This window comes from Heloderma suspectum, chromosome 12 (assembly GCF_057233095.1).
Source record: "Heloderma suspectum isolate Gila_16-S chromosome 12, 16-S_ref, whole genome shotgun sequence".
NCBI classification, from domain to species: domain Eukaryota; kingdom Metazoa; phylum Chordata; class Lepidosauria; order Squamata; family Helodermatidae; genus Heloderma; species Heloderma suspectum.
Genome location: NC_139469.1, coordinates 11,373,205 through 11,395,267, shown reverse-complemented (window position 1 = coordinate 11,395,267; position 22,063 = coordinate 11,373,205). Strand labels below are relative to the sequence as shown.

The following is a 22,063-nucleotide window of genomic DNA, read 5'->3' as shown; positions in this document are numbered from 1 at the left end:
GGAGAATGAGCTACTTCATTAATTCTCCACAGATGTTTTGGAGGTGATGGCTGCTTCCTGCAAGCTCTCCATTCGGGCCTCATATGCTGCTGAATGGAAGGTACTCTCAGCCTTTCTTGCCCCTCTGGGACAGGATTCGGAGTCTTTCAGTCACCCTCAAGTACTGGACTTCTCTGTTTGAAGACTGAGGGTCTAATACTCTCATACTAAGGTTTACTTAACTGCACTATCAGCTAACCATAATAAGGCGGAGGGCCACTCTCTGTACTTGCACCCTGATGTTAAATGTTTTCTTCAAGGACTTGATCCACCAGTCTCCCCACCTGTTCCGGCATGGTGCCTGTTGGTGGTGCTGGCTCACCACTGCAAGACCTTTCGAGCGTATGGGTACAAGTGACCTAAGGCTCCTCATGATGAAGGTGGCCTTCCTGGTTGCTATCACTTTGACACGTTAAGCGAGTGAGAAGAGTGCTCTTCACTGCGGTCAACCATTTCTGGTATTCCACAAGGATAAGGTAGTCTTGTACCTAGACTGCTCCTTCCTTCTCAAAATAGTCTCACTCAGGACATAGTGTTACCATCTTTTCATCCTCAGCCTACCTCGCTGTTGGAGGCCGCACTTCACTCCTTAGACTTTAGGAGAGCGCTGACATTTTCTTTACACAGAACATCATTATTCAGAGCATCCCCTCTTCTGTTTGTCTATCACTCTGACCCCAAAATGGGACACCCCGTGTCTTCATAGCACTTTGCCAAATAGGTCCTGTCAGCTATACTCCTCACTTACCAATTCACATGGCTTCCGCCCCCTCTACAAGTATGGAGCCATTCAGCAAGGGCCGTAGCATCCTCCGCTGCTTTCCTCAGGGACATTCCGTTCCTACAGCTGTGCAGTTCTCCAACTTGGGCTGAACCATCTTCCTTTCTCAAACTTTGCCGCCCCCACATCAGGACTTGGGTGGATGCAGCGTTTGGCAGGGCAGTTCTCTGTACAATTTTGGCATGCTGTCTCCCTCCTCCGGTAAGCCTCTTGCTTTTCAGTTACCCATATGTGTGAGTCACAGAGACCATGAAGAAAGAGGGGCAGGTTGCTTAGCCATAACTGTGGTTCTTCGAATGGTCATCTGTGAACTCACACAACCCACCCTCCTTCCCGCTTCGATGCTTCGCTTTCTTTTATTCCTCCGCTGCGGAGGAACTGAGAGGCCGACGGGAGCCAGCCCTGGAGCCTGCGCAGAGGAGGTAGATGGGACTCGCGGCTCTAGAATATTCCAAAGGACTGTTCTGCAGAGATGCATAGCCCAAATATGTGAGTTCACTTGAAGAACCACAGTTACAGGTAAGCAACCTGTCCTTTCATTATGGCACTGTATCGGTAGCCACCTTGCCAGTCTCCAGACCAAAAGGCAGGTTTTAAACATTATTATAATTATATTTTATTATGTTATATTATTTTATTATTATGTATAATAGTATTATCTATATAATATTGAATGTGTGTCTGTCCATCTGTCTGTCTGCGCCATAGCACCATGACCATGAAACCTAGGCACCTGAAACTTGGCATGCATACTTCAGGGACCCTAGGGATGTGCACCTTGGGGCTATTTTGTTTTTAAAACCCATTTATTGATTGTAATTAATTTAAATGTGTTCATATGGTTGAAGCCTGCAATAATATCTTCAGCCACCAGGGGCAGACTTCCTTTACCAGCACACAGCTTTGCAGTCCATGCAGTTTGAAGCTGGAGAAATTAGTAGGACAAGGGACGCAGTTATATGCCTGCCCTGCCCCGCTGCTGTGGGGCAACCCTTCCTAGGGGAATAGACTGGGCAGGACACCCCCCCAGGGGGGGAGGGCTATAGAGGTGCACCATGGGAGGGGCCATACCTAGGTGTGCTAGTGGGTGTGGCTTAACCCAGACGGGGCGGGCACAATGTGTCTGGCTCTGACAGCTGCGTAACTTTGCTTGAAGACTTCGCGCTGTCAAAATAAGGGCTATTCCAATCCATGCAAAGCCAGGCCTGCTGGCTAGTCTGTTAATAAATAAACGTACGCTGTGAGTAAAGCCAGCTTTGTAAAAGCACAGCGTGTTGCAAGTGTCCTTCGTTCCGGTGGTCTGTGATGCTCAGAAGCACATTAGGAAGAAGGAAGACTCCAAAACCGAAGCTCAAAAGCACATTAGGAAGAAGGAAGACTCCGAAACCGAAAGGGTGTATGGGCTGCTAATTGGTTAGACAAATGAGCAAGCCCTGATTGCTCTGTGATTCTTATAGCAATCTCCCTTTCCTTTCCGTCTTCCTTCCTTCCTTCCTTCCTTCCTTCCTTCCTTCCTTCCCTCCCCCTTCCTTCCTTCCTTCTTCTTCTTAATGGCCTGTACTTGATGTGTAATTCCTGTTGGAGGGGGAATTTTAGGCCAGCTGGAATTTTTCTTTCTTTCCCCCTCTTGTTGTTTGTTTGTCATCCAATGCTTGCTCATGCAAGTGTTTGGAGAAGTGTCAGCTGAGTGTAAATCTCCTTGTGCTATTTATAGCTTTCCTTCATCCAGCTGGGCTCCTGTGTGTATGTGTGTGTGAGTGAGGAGGAATACCAGGAGGAGAAAGCTGCAGCCTCCGTAAAGCAACCTGAAACTGTAGCCCTAGCATTGTTGACAGGCCTTCAAACCCAAAAAGGTGGAATTTCCAGCTGAGCTTGTTGGGTCACTAAATGTGCATATTTTCATGCATGCTCCTGGCTTGAGGTGTTCGCAACACCTATGGGTCAGAAGGGTGGAGATTTCAATGCAACATGAGGTAACAACCCATCCTTCTAATCCCAAAGTGTTGCAACAGCACTGAGGAAAACAAATGTAACCAATAAGTGAGGTTTCAGGTGGTCTTTTCATTTTATTTTCATTTTGAAGTTGCATCCTGATGAACTGCCTAGGGTGAGATCATTGTCCCGCTTGCATTTGTGGAATGACAGTTCTGGTCTAGGCTCTGGAGCCCTGAAAAGCTGGGAATTGCTTGGAAGCATGGTGCTAGTCCTCAAGATGGTGGAGGGACCGCTCAAAACATGCCAAGTATGGGCCTGAAGATTCAGAAGCCTATGAAAGACTGGATGCCTCCGGGGTTCCAAGAACAAGGGCGTAAACAGGGCTCTGTGTATGCTGCGGTACTGCAAGAGCACGGGAGAAGTGCAGAATGTAGTTGTGTATGCAGTATCCGGTTTCTTGAGAGCTCAAGTTCACCTTAAATAAAAGGAAGCAAGCAAATGTTTCTAGATCTCAGGGTTCTGACGATATGCTTGAAAGGCGCGTGGATGATGCCTGTGAAACTTCAAAAGTCTAAATTAGCTTCTGAATAAGCATTCTACAGGGCCCAGGCTTTGGCACCCTGCATAGCTTCGTCCTCTTAGGTTACCAATCTGAAAATAAATTATGCAAAATTAGTAGATGTTGCAGAATTAACTAAGGGAAAAATAACCAGCTGGCCTAGTACGTTTATGCAGGTTGCAGAATTTCAGCTCTTCCTGCTGCAGAATTTCAGGTTCCCTAGGTGCAGAATTTTCTTTGTTGTTGTTTATAGACCTGTGCCAGTCTGTCGGTCCCTTTTCTGCCCCTTCTCTCGGATCCTTCCACATCACCTGCGCCATATTGGCCACCATAAAGAAGAGCATGCAGAAGGCCTCAGGTTTGATCCCCAGCATCTCCTGGTAGGGCTAGGAAAGGATCCTACCTGAAATCTTGGAGAGCTGTTGCTGCCAGTATCGACAATTCTGGGCAAAGGTCTGACTTGATATAAGGCAGCTTCCTATGTTCCTAACTGTAGTTTAGACTCCAAATCATGATTTGTATTCCAGAAATAAGGCAAACCATGGTTTCTACGGTTTTCCTCTTTCCTCCGCCTTTCTCCTGCAAATAGCAGCCTCTGATGCAAAACTCCATCCAAAATCATGATTTGCCAGATGCAACACCGAACGACACAGTTTGCCCAAGATGTGGTTTGCAAATCAGCGTCGAATTCTAGTGTCGGATCCAGGTTTGATGGCCACTCGCACGTCACGGTTTGTCAAATGCTGCTGGTTGATCAGACATTGCTACAAACCATGGTTCGGTGTTGCATCTGAACCATCTGAAACGCAGCTCAGGGCCCTGAGCAATTTGCAGCTCTCCTGCTATTGTGGAAGAGTGGAATGCAGTCTTCAAAACCCGCCTGACTCAAGAATTTGCGGCAGGGGTTAACCAGAGAGAGAGATTATCTGGCACCATCTCAAAAGCGTGCAATTACATCAGACTGGAAAGCAGACAACAGGACAATGGCCATTTATGAAGGACCTTTTCTGTTCTGGAGGAGGCGGTGCTGGTGGTGGCAGGAGAGTTTTCTCACTTTAGCATGCAGGAACTCAGAGAAGCTGTTAAAACCATACGGGGCCTCCTCTGGACGTGTTTACATGAACAAAGTATTCTGAAATACACAACATCCTTCATGCACCTCTCAGGACAGACTTGGGGATTGCTGGCCAATATAGAGCAGTCGCATTTGCTTGCTTGCTTATTTATTTATTTATGATACTTCTATACCGCTTAATATAAAATCCCTAAGCGGTTCGCATACAAATATTAAAATCACATGTAAAATACATCCTTAAACACAATTCTAGTCACAATAAGAGTACAGCACAATACAAGGAGCAGAAAGACGGAGCAGCAGGGTTAATTACCGTCAAGTACAAGCCAGGGAAAGTGTCGGGGAACAAGTGCGTTTCCAGGAGGCGTTTGAAAAATGCCACATTTTCTGCCTCCTGAACTGAACGGCAGAGGGTTTTTGCAGAGGGTGGTGCTGCAACTCACTTTTGCCAAATCAGGGGTTCCTCAGTTCAGAAGAAATCTGGAATGGCAGAAGGCCCCACCCCCTTCCCCTGGCCCCACCCCTTTCCCCCTGCCTACACATCATCTGGGGGGTTCCTGGCTTTTGTGCAGCTTTCCCCCCATTCTCAAAGATTGAAATGCCTCTCCTAAGGCTTAGTTACTAACAGGAAGAGCTTTAATCCAAAATATGCTGGTCTTTTTGGCCCCGCCCCTTTTGCATCTAGCCCCACCCTTAAGAGCCAGGGTGATCTCCTTATAGAAAGCCAATGTGGACTAGTGGCTATAGCAGCTGGGTATGGTGGTAGCTGTAGTCCAAAATAACTGGATGGCACCAATTTGGGCAAGGCTGGGTTAGAGTGCCGGACTTAGAGAGTCCTGGGTTCAAATTTCTGCTCATTGCTGAATTTACCGGATGACCCTTGGGCCAGAAATGTTCTGGCAACTTAATCCACTTCCAGGAAAAAAAACAGGCATTAGTTTAACCCAGTTATCTAGCAGCTACGTTTTCCCCCTATTTTTTATTCTGGAGCAGGTGCAGGGCACTTGATACGAATTGGGACCCTAGCATAGGGGGTAGCGGAGGCTTTAAAGATCCTGATTGGAGCCCTGTGCCTATGCTAGAGTAAAAACAAGGGGGAGACGTAGCTGAGGATATAATTCGGGGATGAAGAAGAGAGATGGACACTCACATATCATATGTGCTGGTCTGAGCTCCTTGGAACAAGGGTCCACAACTTACCACGGCAAGTACTTCAGAAGCATTTGGCGAGCATCACAAGCCCCAGGGAGATACAAAGCTTGGAGCGACAAATACCTACCTTTTTCCCATCCCCAAAGTTCAGAGGGAAGCTAGGATTTGTTTCAGCTCCAAGCTAGGGAGCGAGGGAGGCAGAGGCAGGTCAGCTCGGAACACCCAGCAAACACAGAGCCAGGCTCCAAGCTGGGGGGGTAGGGCAGAGGTCTCTCTGCCCCCCACCCCATGCATTGCATAGAGTCACCACCACCAGGATGTGGGTTGAATCTGAATATTTTCTGATACCCGTTGTTTTTGATCTGAATCCCAAATACTTTTCCAGTAGGCAAAAATAATTGAACTGAAATACTTGATGGGGAAGGGAATAATTAATAAAGCAAATGTAATGCGGTTTGATTGTTATATTCAGACAAATATAAAGCTTTACTTGGGAAGTATTTTTACTTGTTAGAATACTTGGAAATACTTTAAGGCGCAGGAGCTCAACAGCATGCGGTTTCCCTTCCATTGTTTAAGCCAGGGCAAGGCAACTTGGTGCTCTCCAGATGTTTTGGACTACAGTTCCCATAAGCCCTAGCCAGCACAACCAATTGTTGAGGAATATGGGAGTTGTAGTCCAAAACATCTGGAGGGCATCAGATCGTCTACCTCTGGTTTAAACATTAAGGGGAAAAGATGGAGCCACTGAAACCCCGCTAAAATACTAATTTTAGCACACAAAAAGATGTGTATTTATATTTCATGTGCATGTGTGAGTGCTTCCTGGAGATAGCCACTTGGACAAAAAAGATATATTTAATTATAACTTTGAAACTGCCCAATTTGACTGGTGCTGCAGCTCTGTATTATGCAGCTAATTAATTATATTGAAACGACAAGGCACTTTAGAAACTGACACGTTTTGCACGTAAATTTTCCTGCCCGCCTTCATGCCCACACTCTCCAAAGCCCTAAACCTGGGAGCGTAGAAGGTTTAAAAATATTGACTAGCAGAAACTTGGGGGTGGAAAACTGGACCAGCTAGAAGCCGGCACAGGCTTGGCTTTGCCACAGACTGAAAGGATCGTGTGAGTAGTGGCTTAGTCACCCTATGTGACTAACCGCAAGGCTGGTCTGTCTAGTATTGGGCCCTGTAAATCTTTTCATAGCTCAGGCTGGACGTTCTCTACTTCAGCATTTTCAAAGGCAAGGAAAACCTCTTATCCTGCCCTGACTAGATGCCAGATTTAAAAAAGAAATTCACATCTGTCAACATATATTAGTCAACCCTGATGTTAGGAACATCTGCAGAATTTAGAATACTGCAGGGGGAAGACAATAGGAAGCTGCCTTCTACTGAGTCGGACCCTTGGTCCATCTGTCAACTCTGACTGGCAGCCATGGCTCTCCAGTGTTTCAGGTCAGATTCTTTCTTAGCCCTACCGGGAAAAGCCAAGGATTGAACCCGGGATCTTCAGTGTGAAAAGCATATGCTATAGCCCTTCTTTATGGTGGGCAATATGGTGCAATTGACATGGAAGGACCTGAGAGAAGGGGCAAGAAAGAGACAGACAAACTGGCATGGGTCTGTAAACAACAACGAATGAAAACTCTGCATCTAGGCCATCTGAAATTCCGCAGCAGGAAAAGCTGAAATTCTGCAACCTGCATAAACTTACTAGGCCAACTGGCTTATTTTTCCCTTAGTTAATTCTGCAGTGCTTATTAATTTGGCATAGTTTATTTTCGTATTGCTAATTGTTGGGGTAGGGCAGGGAGCACTGCAGGCCAGTGAAACCAATTTCAGACAGGGGGCTTCCCAACCCCTACTGCAGATGCTGACGATTGAACGTGGTACCTTTTGCATGCAAAGCAAGTGCTTGTCGCTCCTTTTAGCACAAACCATGTTTTGACATTACATCTGTGTCAGAGTTGCCATTGAAATCCTGGAGCCAGAATTATTACACTGCTGGACTATAAGGAAGGCTGAGCGCCGAAGAATTGATGCTTTCGAACTGTGGTGCTGGAGAAGACTCTTACGAGTCCCCTGGACTGCAAGGAGGTCAAATCAGTCCATCCTAAAGGAAATCAACCCTGAGTGCTCATTGGAAGGACAGATGCTGAAGCTGAAGCTCCAATATTTTGGCCACCTAATGCGAAGAGAAAACTCCCTGGAAAAGACCCTGATGCTGGGAAAGACTGAAGGCAAAAGGAGAAGGAGACGGCAGAGGATGAGATGGCTAGATAGCATCACGGATGCAATGAATATGAACTTGAGCACGCTCCGGGAGAGAGCGCAGGACAGGAAGGCCTGGCGTGCTATGGTCCATGGGGTCACGAAGAGTCGGACACGACTGAACGACTGAACAACAACAACAACACCTCTCTTGGCCATTACCAGGCTCCTGCTGCAGAATTGTTGTCGGATGTAGATTCTGACAAGTGCTGGGCCTGTTTTTGTTCTTGTGGTGGTGGTGGTGGTGGGGTGAGGCTTTTTAGGCTTTATTCAGATGGGCCATCGTGGTGCAGGCCCAGGGTTCAACAGATCCTACCAAAGTCAAGGCACAAAGCAGTTTTGATGCTGGATGGATGAGATGACAGCTGAGTTCAGGTTATGCTTTGCAGTGTAGGATTTGTGGGTCACTTGTCCACTTGCGTAATTAAATCTGTACTTCTTAAAAAAAAAAATCAGAGGAACTGGTAGAAATTTGAAACTTAAGAGGCAGAGATGGTGGCGCTATCAAAAAGATTCCCAATTATTTTTAATCACTTAAATAATTTTTGTAAGATACGAAAGCATGTGAATCTCTGTGTGTGTGTTTGTGTAGAGATGTGATGTGATGTGAAGAAAAAAAACCAGAGAAATTCAGCCCCCCCCAACTTTCCCAAAAGACCGGGGGGGGGGACACCCTGGTTCCCCCCCCATTTTCCCTGTGTGTTTTTTCAGTCCTTCACCTCTCCCCCCCCCCCGTGTGTGTGTGTGTGAGAGAGAGACAGAGACAGAATATAGGTAGATGAATGGATGTGGATTTCGTTGTATAATGCCCTAGCTCTTTTTTTAAAATTGGAAATATTTATCTTGAAGGGCAGTATGTAAATTCTCAAAATAAATACAGTTCTTTAAAGGGCTACCCCCGTTCAGCCAAAAAATGTACAGGGTAATTCTAAGCCATTCTCTTAGGGTTGTTGTGAGGATAGTGTGTGTGAGAGAGAGAGAGAGAGAGGAAAAGACTACGAGGACGACATGCTTTGAGCTGTTTAGAATAAGGGTGGGAGAAAAATGTTTAAAATATGAGCACAGTTCTCTGCTCTGACAGCCTAGGAAAGCCAAGATGCTGAGTTTGGCACCTGGTCACGCATGCTGGAGTTCTCTCTCCCCTCAACCCCTGCTGCTGCTGTTGTGTGAAAATACAAAAGCGCCCCCTTCTCGAATATCAGTTCAGTGGGGCAGCCTAGGAACACCCAAGACCAAAGTTTCCATCAGCTCGTCTCCTTGTTGGGGATCTCGGATCCTCTCTAGAACCAGCGACGATTGCCAGTTATGCAAGTCATGGCCAGTTGGAGCCGATCTCGGGGAAACTCTATGACCGGGACAAGCACTGCCCCCATTTGCAGTTGCTGCTGCCCCCGTTCTGAATGAAAGGCTTGTGTGAACTTGTGAAAAAAGGCAGCGTTGTCCCAAACTGGGTCTCCTTATCTGGTGGCAGCTGGGTTTCAAAATGCTTAGAGGTGCAGTGACCTCTAGCGGTCCAAAAGGTTTGAAGGAGTCACTGAAAAGGAGCTCTGGAAGTCTCCTCTGCCATCCCCTCTGGATTGACAGTTTTCACCCCCCAGCATGCCCAGTCCGGGTTTGTACAAAAAGCACCCGGATTATGTTTTATGTTTTATTTATTTATTTATTTAAAGTATTTTAGTGGTCCCTTTTCTGCCCACCAAGGCTCTCAAAGCAATGCACAGTGATGTAACATGCAATAAAATATAAATAAAATAAAAACAACAATAACAAGATGAATTAAAACAGCCTCAAAACAATTTAAAAAGCCAAAGGCCTGGAGGAACACGACGGTTTTCACTGCTTGTCTAAAACCCCACAGGGATGGAGCTGTCCCTGCAGGGAAGGGAGTTCTGCAGTTGGGTTGCTGCTGCAGAAAAGGCCCTGTCTTTTGTGCAATGAATATTGAGTGAAAGAAGTTAGTTCAATAAAACAGGCTCGCAGAACAGGCCTGTGTATGTTTTCTCAGAAGAAATTCCCGTGGATTTCAGTGGGGTTTACTCCCAGGTACAACTGTGTAGATGCGCAACTTAACTGTGCATTGAGTAGTATATTCAACAGTTTGCTTGGAAATTAATTTGATTATGTACAGAAGCGTTATTTATTTATGTATTTGTTGTAATTTTTTGGCCTGGTCCTTCGGTCGCAGAATGCTGCTAATGTATGTTTCTGACTAGGATTTTCTGTAGCTGGATGGTGGAGTGGTTAGAACTGTAGCTTTTAGTTACATCGTACTTACACTAAAGGAGTAATCCTAAGGCATATGTGTGATGTGGTGGGCCTATTTCAGACAGGGCAGGGGAGGAATTAACTAGTTGGGGGGCCGATCCTGGGGCCTTTCGGGGGAGGTGAAGGAGTTTTGCATCCAGCAGATCAAAGGGGAACAGTAGATGTACACTGATAGAGCTTTTTGCATAATGGGGATCTCCACTGTGGAAGTGGCTCTCCCCCCAGCCCAGTGGTACTCCTTTCCTCTAGCAGCAGGGCACTTTCACCCTGTCCAATGCCCCCCCCCCTCCCTGCTCCAGCCAGCAGATAGGAGACTATGGATTGCTCTGTTAATCTTTTGTGTTTCTTCCCACACCCTCTCTTATAGATCCTAAAGGATCCTTGGAAAAGCGCAAAGTAGGTAAGAGAATTGGAGTTCAACAACATTTGTAAGCCTACAAGTTCCCCACCCCAGCCGGGTGGAACTGCGTGGGGGCTGTATTCATTGTCCTAGGTGCCATCACTGAAAAAACCATGTCTTGCATATCCATCCAGGAGGTCATAGCCTAGAAGCTGACATTTGAGCCCTTGTCCTATTCTGAGTATCACCCAAACAGCGCAGCAAGATTCAGGCTGCAATCCTATACCCAGTTTCCTGGAAGCAAGCCCCATTGAACTCGGCTCCCCATGGGAAACCCACAAGCAGGACACAAGTGCAACAGCACCCTCCCACCCATGTTCCCTGGCAACTGGTGTCCATAGGCATACAGCCTCTGGTACTGGAGGTAGCACATAGCCATCAGTACTGGTAGCCATGGATAGCCTTCTCCTCCACAGATTTGTCCAGTCCCCTTTGAAAGCCATCCAAACTGGTGGCCATCACTAGGTCCTGTGGTAGCGAGTTCCATAGTTTAACTATGCGCTGTGTGAATCCTTTTATCTGTCCTGTACCTTCCACCAATCATCTTCATGGGATGACCCCACGGGGTTCTAGTTTTATTAGAGAGGGAGAAAAATGTCTCCCTACCCACTTTCTCCAAACCAGGCCTAATTTTGTACACCTCCATCATGTCTCCCCACAGAGAGTGACTGTGAGATAGTTGGGGTTGTGGTTGAGCACGCTGTGGTTGGACCTGCCTAGTGTAATGACAGCCTTCCCCAGCTTGGCTCCCTCCAGGGGGTTGTGGACCACAACTCCCATCAGCCCCAGTCAGTAGCCAGGGATGATGGGGATTGTAGTCCAAAGCATCTGGAGGGTGCCAGGTTGAGGAAGGCTGCTTTAGTGATTACACCCCAGTGTAATTCTCTCATTCCCTTGTATCTTCGTTTAAAACAAAAACATGTGTCCTATTTCTTCCAGTGTCAAAGAAGAAAAGGCCGCCCATCTTGAGAATGCCGTCGGCCACCAGGCAGCCATCTGTCCCTGCCACGTAAGATCTGCTCTGTCCTAGTCTTGCAAATCCCTGATGTGTAATCTGCTAGCATAGGCAAGAAATCCAGGTGGCATCGATTTCTCTTAATTCAAAAAAGCAATAGCGTTTATGACCACCTAGGTCAGGGATGGGGAATGTGTGGCATTCCATGTGTTGGACTATACCTTCCGTCTCAGTCCTGACCGTCAGCTATGCTGCTATGGCCAATGGTCAGGAATGTTGGGAGATTCAAGTTCCAACAACATCTAGAAGCCGATAGATCCCTCACCTGGATCCTTCAAATGGTTCATTGTAGGTGTATTGCTCATGAGGACACCAGTGTCGATGCAAATAAAGTGGACTGTGCATCTCCCATCAGCCCACTGTCATTATGAAGGCTAATTAAGGGTGCACTCCTATGGCGCACTCCCAACCAAGTTTGAAATAAATTTGCATACTTCCCAAAGCTCAATGTAGATGCTTTTCTAGGGTATTGACGGAAGTGTGAGACAGCTTTTTAAATGGTAGTAAGCAGATGCTATATTGTTGGAAGGAGAGACCATATTCGATAGCGCCCTTGAGAATAACATAGCAGACCCAAAATAATGTTGAAAAGTAAGCAAGCATGCTCTTTGTCAAGGGCTCCTTGGAGGCCTCTCTCAGTCTAATCCAATAGCCAAGTCCAGACACAGACAAAGGGATTCTTTTCAAAGCTTTATTCCTCTTTTACAACTTAACAACTCTACTGTTAGCAACTAGATATGAGCAGCAGAGTACCTATGCCCTACGTTGGAACAGTTGGTCCCCGTTTGAAAGGGAATCACTGGCAGACCCCTGAACTTAAGGGCTAGGGAGAGTCCCTCCCCTTTTCCCTTTGATCCTCTGGGCACAACCGTTGTTTGCATGCCAACCAGGCACTACACCTCCTTTCCGCTCCCTCCATTTGGCGCCACTCTTGGCGTCGTGCGTCCATCAAGTCTGCTTCCCGCGCTCTGTCACTCCCAGGTCTGCTATCTAAGCTAGGAATGCTGGTGGGAGGAATCTCCGTCAGCTGTTGGCCCTGGGAAAGAGGCGCGTGCTCCTCTCCCAGGAGCGACTGCTCTTCCTCCGAATCAGAACTACTCTGGGATTCTATGGGCTCAGTGTCCACCCTGACACTCTTAGTCCTTGGCTGCACCGCTTAAACTTGGGCACCTGCCAATTAATTAGCTAAAGCTGAAGTTTGATTTACTGATTAAATTTATATCCTGCTTTTTTCCATAGTGGAACTTGGGGTGGTGTGCATGCTTAGATGTTTCATTTCCAGGCACTGCCCAGATTTGGACCCAAGCCTAGCCTTGTATTTAAGTACTACCCAGGTCACCTATGGCGATCAGGAATTCCATTCAAACGAGTGAGCGGCTTGGTGGAGAAGGGACACAGTGCTCTGCCTCTCCTCCATGCCCAGTACAGAAATGCTAGTTTTTGTTTTGTTTTTTTGCGGGCTAGTAACTTTTTAAAGGCTTATTTACAAGGCTGCCCAGGCCTGCTGTATTATCTGAAACTTCAGAACAAACCTGGAAGTCTTCTATTAGCAATGTTTTCCTGTTTTGTCCAAGCCAGGAAACTATGGTTAACGGCTTCAGAACAAGCCAGGATATGAAGCCAACTTCAAACCATGGCTTCATATCGTGGCTTATTCTGAATCTGTTAACCATAGTTTTCCAGTTCAGATGAAATGAGAAATTATAGTTAATGGAAGATTTCCCAGTTTATTCACTAACTTGCACAGAAGGAAGAATGAGGGGGCTACATGTAGGACCAAAGAGTATGCTCTTGTCTCAGCTTATTAAGTTGAGATACAATCATCCGTTCGCAGCCAGTGTAAAGTATTCAGTCGAAGATTGTGTGGTATGTACCTGTGGCAACAATGCTCTATTTCCTTAGGACGTTCCCCCTCATTTATGCACTCAGTCAGCTAGTTGATTTTTTTTTTTTTTTGCATAACTTAACAGTTTTACCAGAAAAGATACAGTTGCACAACAAAGATTGAACAAGCCACTCAAAATAATCCCACTCTTCACGGGCACAGCTTACCGCAACAGTTTTTAGGACCTTTGGTCTAATCTTTTTAGTGGCCACACAGGATAAATCTACTTGATTTGTTTCATAAAGATCTGGATCTACAAGTAGTTCACGTGTTTGCTCAGCCAAAGTTCTACCTCCCAACAAAGATGTGAGAAATCTTTTCCTGAGACTGGTGTAGAATTCACAGAAGACTATATCATGAATAATACCTATTTGTGCGGCTCTGCATATACAAAGATGTTGAAATATGAGGATATTTGCATACTTCTCACCCAAATATGAGGAAGGCATACTCTGGAAGCATAATTCCATGAATGCCTCCCTTAGCTCAGAGTGAGTCACGGTTAGTAAAAGAGGGAGAAATTGCTCACTCCTACAAAGATGGTACCACCTACGAAATCCTGTTTGTTGAATGGTTTCCACACCTTTCTAAGCATCCTGCGAGTATAACTGATCTCTAATTTAACCTTAGTTCCTCTTTAAATGAAAGGAAGCCAGTGAGAGAGAACAATAGGGCAGCCCTTCAAAACAAAAAGCCCAGACACCCCCGCTCCTCTGATCTAAATGCAAAGTTTAGCCAAATGGTGGTCAGGCATATTGATCGATCTTTTCAAATAAAATTGTCTTGTTCTCTCTGAGAGAAAGCAGTGGCAGCTCTGCTTTAGCACAAAACAGAGCAGCTGAACTAGAAGGAAGGGATAGAATGCATCTTAAAAAAATTATTCTGTATAACCTCGAGGTCATCTGTTTACCCAAGCCCCAAATTTTTGCACTTGAAAGAATTTGTGCTAAGATCTTCCCCTCAAAATATTTTCAATGCTGGCTGTATCAGCGGACCTCCCCTGGTTTTAAAGGAGGTATTACATGCTTTCACCACTTGAGAAGCAGCCAAATTAATAGCCTGTTTATGTGCTTTCCAGGACAGCTCCTCTGAAAAAATATGTCCAGATGACTATTGCGCAATACAGTGATTGAGCACTGCGCAATACCATGCTCATAAGATAAGCATTGCACAATATAACGATTACCCGGGAATCATATATGTTTTGCGGTCTTTTAGCAAGCAGCATTGTTTTAAGCTGATCAAAACTGATTTTAAGACGTTCAGTTCTACAATAGCTCCCAGCTTTTTAAATAGCTTGTGCATACCTATCTGTTCCCCAATCGGGTGTCCTCCAGATGTGTGGCTGGCTGGGGGATTCTGGGAGTTGTAGTCCAATGCATCTGGAGGGGGCACCAGGTTGAGGAAGGCTGGTGTAAGGGATAACAATACCATATTGTCTGCATCAAATAGGTCTTACGTTGTCCTTTGGGTGGGGGCAGGAAAGGAGGGCGTTCATCCCCTAGATTAATGTAAAAGAGGTGGGCCACTTGTTGTCCTCCTGATGTTTTGGCCTACAGTTCCCATCAGCCCTAATCAGCATAGCCAATGATGAGGGATCAAGGGAGTTGTAGGCCAAAACATCTGGAGGGCCAGAAGTTGCGCACCCCTAATGAGTAAGAAAGGTGCTGTCAAGCACCCCTCTTACCCCCACAGTGTTGTAATCTTTTCCGTCTGAGTACCCAGAGAGTCAGTATGTGCCTGCATACTTGTATGGGCATAAAGCTTTTGGACTAAAATAAGAATCTCCCGTCAATATGTGTGGGATCCAATTTATTCCATATTCTGCTCCTGTTTAACAAATCGAATGCGGATGAAAGATCAACGAAACCAGCAAATGTAGATTTCAAAGAACCACGAATTGACTGCTGAATTGGATGCCGCAACTTCGATCTGTCGTACTGATTCCCTTCCTAAAACCAGCTTCTTCACATTGGATTAACTGATTAGTCTCAGCCCAGTCTAATAAGAATCCAGAATAAACTTTACAACCAATATCTATTAAACTAACAGCTCTGTAATTACTGAGGTTTGTCTTGCTGCCTTTTTTAAAAAAAGGGGAGCACAATATTATTTTCCCACCCCTGGGGCATATAACCTGAATAATTAATATAAGGGAACAATCTTGAAAGAATAGGCACCCACTAATCTGGGTTAAATTTTGAAACATTCTGGTGTCAACATGTCTTCACCTGTAGCTTTACCACTAGAAATCTAAACTTCTGATCAGCCATTACAGGGGCATATCCTGGATTATCCTTCCGTCGTAAGGCTGTTATTGCTGCTTTCCACATGACTGCTTTTCTCCTGACTCATGGGAAATAGCTTGACAATAATCACCCCTCGCAGAAGATGTAATCTGGGCTTCTGAGATAATTCGTACATCTCTGAGATAAGATGGAACCATCAGGTGAAACCCAGCTCTTGTCACAGATACTTAGAATATTCCGGCACTAAACCTCTCACTTCTTAAGGGAGTTTTGCCTCACCATCCTCCTGTTCCGAGTACCCATTTGATGCTCACTGGCGACTAAAATGCGAAGTTGGAAAATAGATATTGCACTGGTTTGTGAATGGTTCCTTTACTTTGTTTCCCTTGCAGACCTCCAAGGAACTTAGATTCCAGGACCTTTATTACCGTCGGTGAGAAGGTAGGTTTTTTTCCCCCTCCGTTACTATTTTGGCCTTTATTACTTTGTCTTTACTTTGTGCTTTCAAAAGAAAAGAAGCAGACCTGATCAGGCAGGCTGAGGAATATGGACTTTGATCTTTGTGTCACATCTCTCTCCTTGGGGTGGGTACTTGGGGCAGGGTCTAAGCCAGGGGTGGACAACTTTGGAGGGAAATTGCAGCTGCTGAATTTTGGCGGCAGCAGCAGCAAACAAGTTGCATTTCTCCTCTAAAACAATTCAGCGGCTGTTTGGTAGTGACGACGCTTTGGGAAAGGGGGGGTCTCATCTGTTGTGGGGGCTGCATGTTCCCCGCCTGTAGTCTAAACCTTAGTGGACTGTTTCTGTTTGTGCTGATGTCCTCCTCAAGGTGCTGTCGGAGGTGAGGAATTTTGCCAGCCCTATTTGGAGATGCCGGGGATTGAACGTGGGACCTTTTGCATGCAAAGCAGGTGTTCCACCACTGAGCCATGGCCTTTATGTCAATCCTGTTCTGTTTTCAACTGTAAACTACCCTTAAGCAATTAAATGCTTAAATAAAATGGTGTCTTCTCTCTCTCTCTCTCTCTCTTTTTCTCTCTCTCTCTGCCGAATACTCCGAAGCATCTCCACTAGCCAGGTTCGGATGATCTTTCCCAGCTTCATGATTTTATGAAGTTGGGAGCGACATGGTTTACAAAGATGGGGATGCCCTGGCCCTTGCGTGTCAGCTTTGACATGTCATTCCCGACTTGTATTAAGCCAGAGTTCCCCATTAATATCTGAACTGGGGAACTCCCTTGCTTAAAGTCAGCTAACAACAAACAAGGATAACAGGCCACAATCGGATCTTGGTTTATAACTCTGGGAGAGATTGTCCCAACCTGGCCACCAAATGAACATGGCTATGATGCTGCCTGTGAATATCACCTTCCTTCACTTTCCCCCCCTTGTCAGACAAAGTGTCTCCCCCTCCCTGTGATGTTTTTATTTCTGTTAGATGGGGGTGGGTGGAAGGAGGGCGAAGGCCAGTGGCATAATTTTTGGGTAGTTCTGGGCAGCTTTCTTCTGTTCCTCTTTTGTCATTTTTCCACTGGGCATGTGGTGACCCATCAGGAACCAGTGGTGGTGAGGAGAACCTCACACTCACAACACTGGCTAGAAATAGCTTTTCCCTCTTTGGCTCTCTTGTTACCAGCTGTCCCTTGAGCTGCCTATCGTTGTGCTGAAAACAGAGGCCTTCATTTTAGGAACCTCGGAAACTGCCTTATACTGAGTCAGGCTTTGGTCCATCTAGCCCAGTATTGTTGACACTGACTGGCAGCAGCTCTCCAGGGTTTCAGGCAGGACTATTTCCAGCCCTACCTGGAGATGCCAGGAATCAAACCTGGGACCGTCTGCATCCAAAGCAGATGCTCTGCCCACTGAGCTACGGCCCATCCCCTGAGCCAGGCTTCTACTACTCCCACATAAGATGGAAGGGAAAGGGTCTGATTTTAGATTTCCCAGAAAGCCACAGCCCCCTTCCTTGGGACTACATGAAGGACTTTTGGGTCAAGGTTTGCCTTGCCATTGTGACAAAGAGTTCTTCAGTGTGTTGAGATGTCCCCAGTTCAAGTTGTGGCATCCAGTCCACGTGCAAGGGGGCTGAAGGCAAGCTGCCTGTCAGGGGCTCCTTGGAGGCCTCTCTCAGTCTAATCCAGTAGCCAAGTCCAGACACAGACAAAGGGATTCTTTTCAAAGCTTTATTCCTCTTTTACAACTTAACAACTCTACTGTTAGCATCTAGATATGAGCAGCAGAGTACCTATGCCCTAAGTTGGAACAGTTGGTCCCCGTTTGAAAGGGAATCACTGGCAGACCCTGAACTTAAGGGCTAGGGAGAGTCCCTCCCCTTTTCCCTTGGATCCTCTGGGCACAACCGTTGTTTGCATGCCAACCAGGCACTACACCTCCTTTCCGCTCCCTCCATTTGGCGCCGCTCCCTGCGTCGGTGTCGCGCGTCCAGCAAGTCTGCTTCCCGTGCTCTGTCACTCCCAGGACTGCTATCTAAGCTAGGAATGCTGGTGGGAGGAATCTCTGTCAGCTGTTGGCCCTGGGAAAGATGAGCGCGCTCCTCTCCCTCAGAATCAGAACTACTCTGGGATTCTGTGGGCTCAGTGTCCACCCTGACACTGCCATGTCTTAGCTTCAGCTAAGAATCTGTAATATGGGATAGTTAATACAGATCTATCTCAGTGAATATTATGTATTATATACTTCATTATTTCATTTCAGAGTTCTGTGCTGAGTATTAATGCCTCATCTCCTGTCTACTAGGGGTTCTGCTCAGTCCCATCCTCTCTGAGGCTTCTAAGATTTCACCAGGCAATGGTCCTGATATGACTGTCTTTGTCTTCAGGACTAGAAACGTAGTTGTTTTTTCAGTGGCAGCTGAGGTTCTCGGGAAACCAAGCTGTATGTTCAGAGCCAGTTTCTGTGTCTGCACGTAGTAATTGTGGAACCGCAGATTCTGCACAGCTCTAGCTGGTTGAAAGGGCAAAACCAGAAGCGGATGTAGAGACGTCCTGGGACCCCTCCGCAGGGCTTATAGGAGCCATGAGAACTTTGAGAAGGGAAACGCTGTAGAAAGCCCCGCTTCCTTCCTCTTTTTCTTGTGACTCCTTCTGCACAAGAATAAAGCCATGCATGTTCATGCCTCAAAGTCTACAGCAACCAAAGAGCGTGATGTGTTTGTGAAACCTTCATCCACCAAGGATCGTGCGCCTAGTTTTCTTACCACGCCGCTTCTCTTCCAACGCAGTGCATTTGAGCCCTGGATGCAGGAAGATGCGTGTCTCTGGATGATGTCACCGGTGGCATAGCAGAGCCAGGGCTCTCAGGGATGTAGTAGTACTCCTTTATTAACAGGGATGGTGCTGTCTTGGCCCCCCGACTTCCCTGTCCCCTGAGCTTAGCTTCAACCCTCCCACTAGCTGGGGGGAAGTGAATTTTCCCAGCCGCAAAATATTGTCCCCTGTTGTAACGCAAAGCAGTTTGGGATGGCTTGGTCTTGAATGGACAACTAAGGTCCTTTAGATTTACAAAAGAGCAGCTTCTGGTGGAGATGAAAATGGCTACTACTGGTTTGTTGTGATGCGTCAACACAGCTACCTGCAATTCTGGATCCTCCTTGGGGGTGAGGCTATGGGCGCTGTCATGATGAGTGCCTGCACTTTGAAATTTACCACCATACCACTGGACGTGACTTCGAGGAATGAAAATGCATGGGTGGTGGGGTGGGACCATGGCTCAGTGGCGGGGCAGTGGCTTTGCATGCAGAAGGTCCCACGTTTGATCCCCGGCATCTCCACGTAGGGCTTGTCGTCCAAAACATCTGGAGGGCACCAGGTCGTCTACCTCTGGGATAGGCAATACTATGAAAGATGGACCGATGTTCGGACTTGATATATTCCTTATGCGCCATCTGCGCATGCCGCTGAACGAGGTGGTAGATGAACCGATGTTCGGACTTGATATATTCCTTATGTGCCATCTGCGCATGCCGCTGAACGAGGTGGTAGATGAACCGATGTTCGGACTTGATATATTCCTTATGTGCCATCTGCGCATGCCGCTGAACGAGGTGGTAGATGAACCGATGTTCGGACTTGATATATTCCTTATGTGCCATCTGCGCATGCCGCTGAACGAGGTGGTAGATGAACCGATGTTCGGACTTGATATATTCCTTATGCGCCATCTGCGCATGCCGCTGAACGAGGTGGTAGATGAACCGATGTTCGGACTTGATATATTCCTTATGTGCCATCTGCGCATGCCGCTGAACGAGGTGGTAGATGAACCGATGTTCGGACTTGATATATTCCTTATGTGCCATCTGCGCATGCCGCTGAACGAGGTGGTAGATGAACCGATGTTCGGACTTGATATATTCCGTATGTGCCATCTGCGCATGCCGCTGAATGAGGTGGTAGAGTCCCGAGATGGTAAAGTGGACTGTACTGCTTCAGGTTGTACGTGGAGATTTAACTGCTTCGAATGCTTCTTGCACATTCGAAAGCTACAGTTGTGTTGTGTCTGTGTGTGTGTGTGTCTGTCTCCCGACCAACAGAACTTTGAAGTAGAGGCCGATGACTTGGTGAGCATTTCAGAGTTGGGAAGAGGTGCTTACGGCGTGGTGGAGAAAGTGCATCATGCGCAGAGCGACACTACTATGGCTGTGAAGGTAAAAACAGTAGCCCCAGCCAAGCACTTCTGGAATGGGGTGTGAGACTGTATTTAATGGAAAAGTCGGTGGAGTTAGGGAGATCCCTCCCTCTGAACCCGTGGAGACTGGTGGCTCTGTTTTCGGTGGGGATGTGATTCCATTCTGGGTTTCAGTCAGAACCTGCCAGAACTCCAAAGGAGCTATCCAAGGTGCTGAACGGGGTTCAGTACCTTGGATAGCTGCCTTAGCATTCTGGCTGGTTCTGACTGAAACCCAGAATGGATTCGCAGCCCCACCAAAATCGGAGCCAACAGCCTCCACTGCTCCCAACATTATGAGCCTGCATGGAATCCAATGAAAAGGTTTGGTGTACAGCATTTAATCTGAAGTATCTGCAGCTGCCTTGTCCAATGTGGTGCCTTCCAGATGCTTAGAACTACCTTTCCCATCATCCCTGCTCATTGGTCATGCTGACTAGGGCTGATGGGAGTTATAGTCCAAAATATCAGGGGACCACCAGGCTCGGGGAAAACTGGCATGTGGTATCTACTGTCTCTCATTCATCCAATCCGGCGTGGGGGCTTTTTCTGGTCATTAGTAATAATAATTCATTATTGCTACTAAGACATTGATGGCGTAGCAGTAACAACTTAACAGGGCCTTTGCAGAGTAACATGAGCAACTAAAGCAGAGGTGAGCAGTATCTGGGATTCAGGGGGCTGTATTGCCCCCCCCCGAACCCACTGGGGGCCTCACCCCTGCCCCGCAGCCACCGAATTTGCCATGGTGGCGGCCCCTCCCCCACCCCATGCGATTTTGGGAGGAAAATTATGGGAAAACACTCCTGGAAAGTGTTTTCTTGCAAAGTCACTGGCTTTTTTGCTGTGGTAGTAAATTCAGTAGCGATGACAGCCCCCCCCCTGCAAAAAATGTGTGTTGCCCCCCCCATGTACTAAAATAGAGGGAAGGATGGAAGGATCACATAATGAATATTTCTCCCCATTATCTCCAGGTAACCCCCTAAAATACGGAAGTGCTTCATATTTGAATACCTTGACTGTTTCCAAATACGGGAGAGCATTCGTGCTTGCTCGTTTCAGTGTGTTGCCCTCTGCACTGTTAAGTGGATGATGCAATAAGATCCTGATTAACGAACGTCTGTGTCCATGTGGCATGGGTGCAGTGGAGTCTGTTGATCATGTACCCCTGTGCTGTAATCTGCACAAAGACCGCAGAGGGAAGCTGATTTTGCCCTTATTAAGAACCTGTCTCCCAGGATGACCTTCTGAAGACCTGGTGATGTTCTGTTTGAAGGATGATTCATCCTATGTCAGTGGGAAGCTTGCTAGGTTCTTTCTCATTTCAGTGCAGACAAGGGGGGGAAATTATGTTGGCCCCATTTTACAATGTATTGGTTTTACTTAATTACTCTTAAGTAGCTGTATCTTGCTTTTGTACCAGAATTTGTGTTGGTCCGTGACCATAATACACAAAAACAATAATGAATATTTCCGATAGTTGGGAACTTAACGAGAGACTTTGGAAGGGTGTAGTGGGCCTTGCTGTCTGGTATGCTTTAATTTTACGTTGTATTGTTCCGTTCTTTTGCTCTCTTCAGAGAATCCGAGCCACTGTGAACACTCAGGAACAGAAGAGGCTCCTGATGGATCTCGACATCTCCATGAGGACAGTCGATTGCTTTTACACCGTCACTTTTTATGGAGCCCTTTTCAGAGAGGTGGGTGCGCAGCAGGAAATACACAGCCTTTGCTGGCTGTCCAG

The 22,063-nt window shown here is 46.7% G+C and overlaps 1 protein-coding gene and 1 non-coding gene across 3 annotated transcripts in view; one reads left to right on the top strand and one right to left on the bottom strand.

Moving 5' to 3' along the window:
- The window catches only part of MAP2K3 (mitogen-activated protein kinase kinase 3), an 88,997-nt gene that overhangs the window by 50,507 nt on the left and 16,427 nt on the right, over window positions 1-22,063 (top strand). For both annotated transcript variants that reach the window (XM_084818339.1, XM_084818340.1), the window contains exons 2-6: window positions 10,452-10,484; window positions 11,424-11,493; window positions 16,026-16,074; window positions 20,186-20,299; window positions 21,900-22,019. In XM_084818339.1, the coding sequence (XP_084674465.1) occupies window positions 10,452-10,484; window positions 11,424-11,493; window positions 16,026-16,074; window positions 20,186-20,299; window positions 21,900-22,019 (386 nt within the window). The remainder of the gene's footprint in view (window positions 1-10,451; window positions 10,485-11,423; window positions 11,494-16,025; window positions 16,075-20,185; window positions 20,300-21,899; window positions 22,020-22,063) is intronic.
- Window positions 17,438-17,515, bottom strand: TRNAP-UGG (transfer RNA proline (anticodon UGG)). Its single transcript has one exon. It is a non-coding gene; the product is annotated as a tRNA-Pro (tRNA).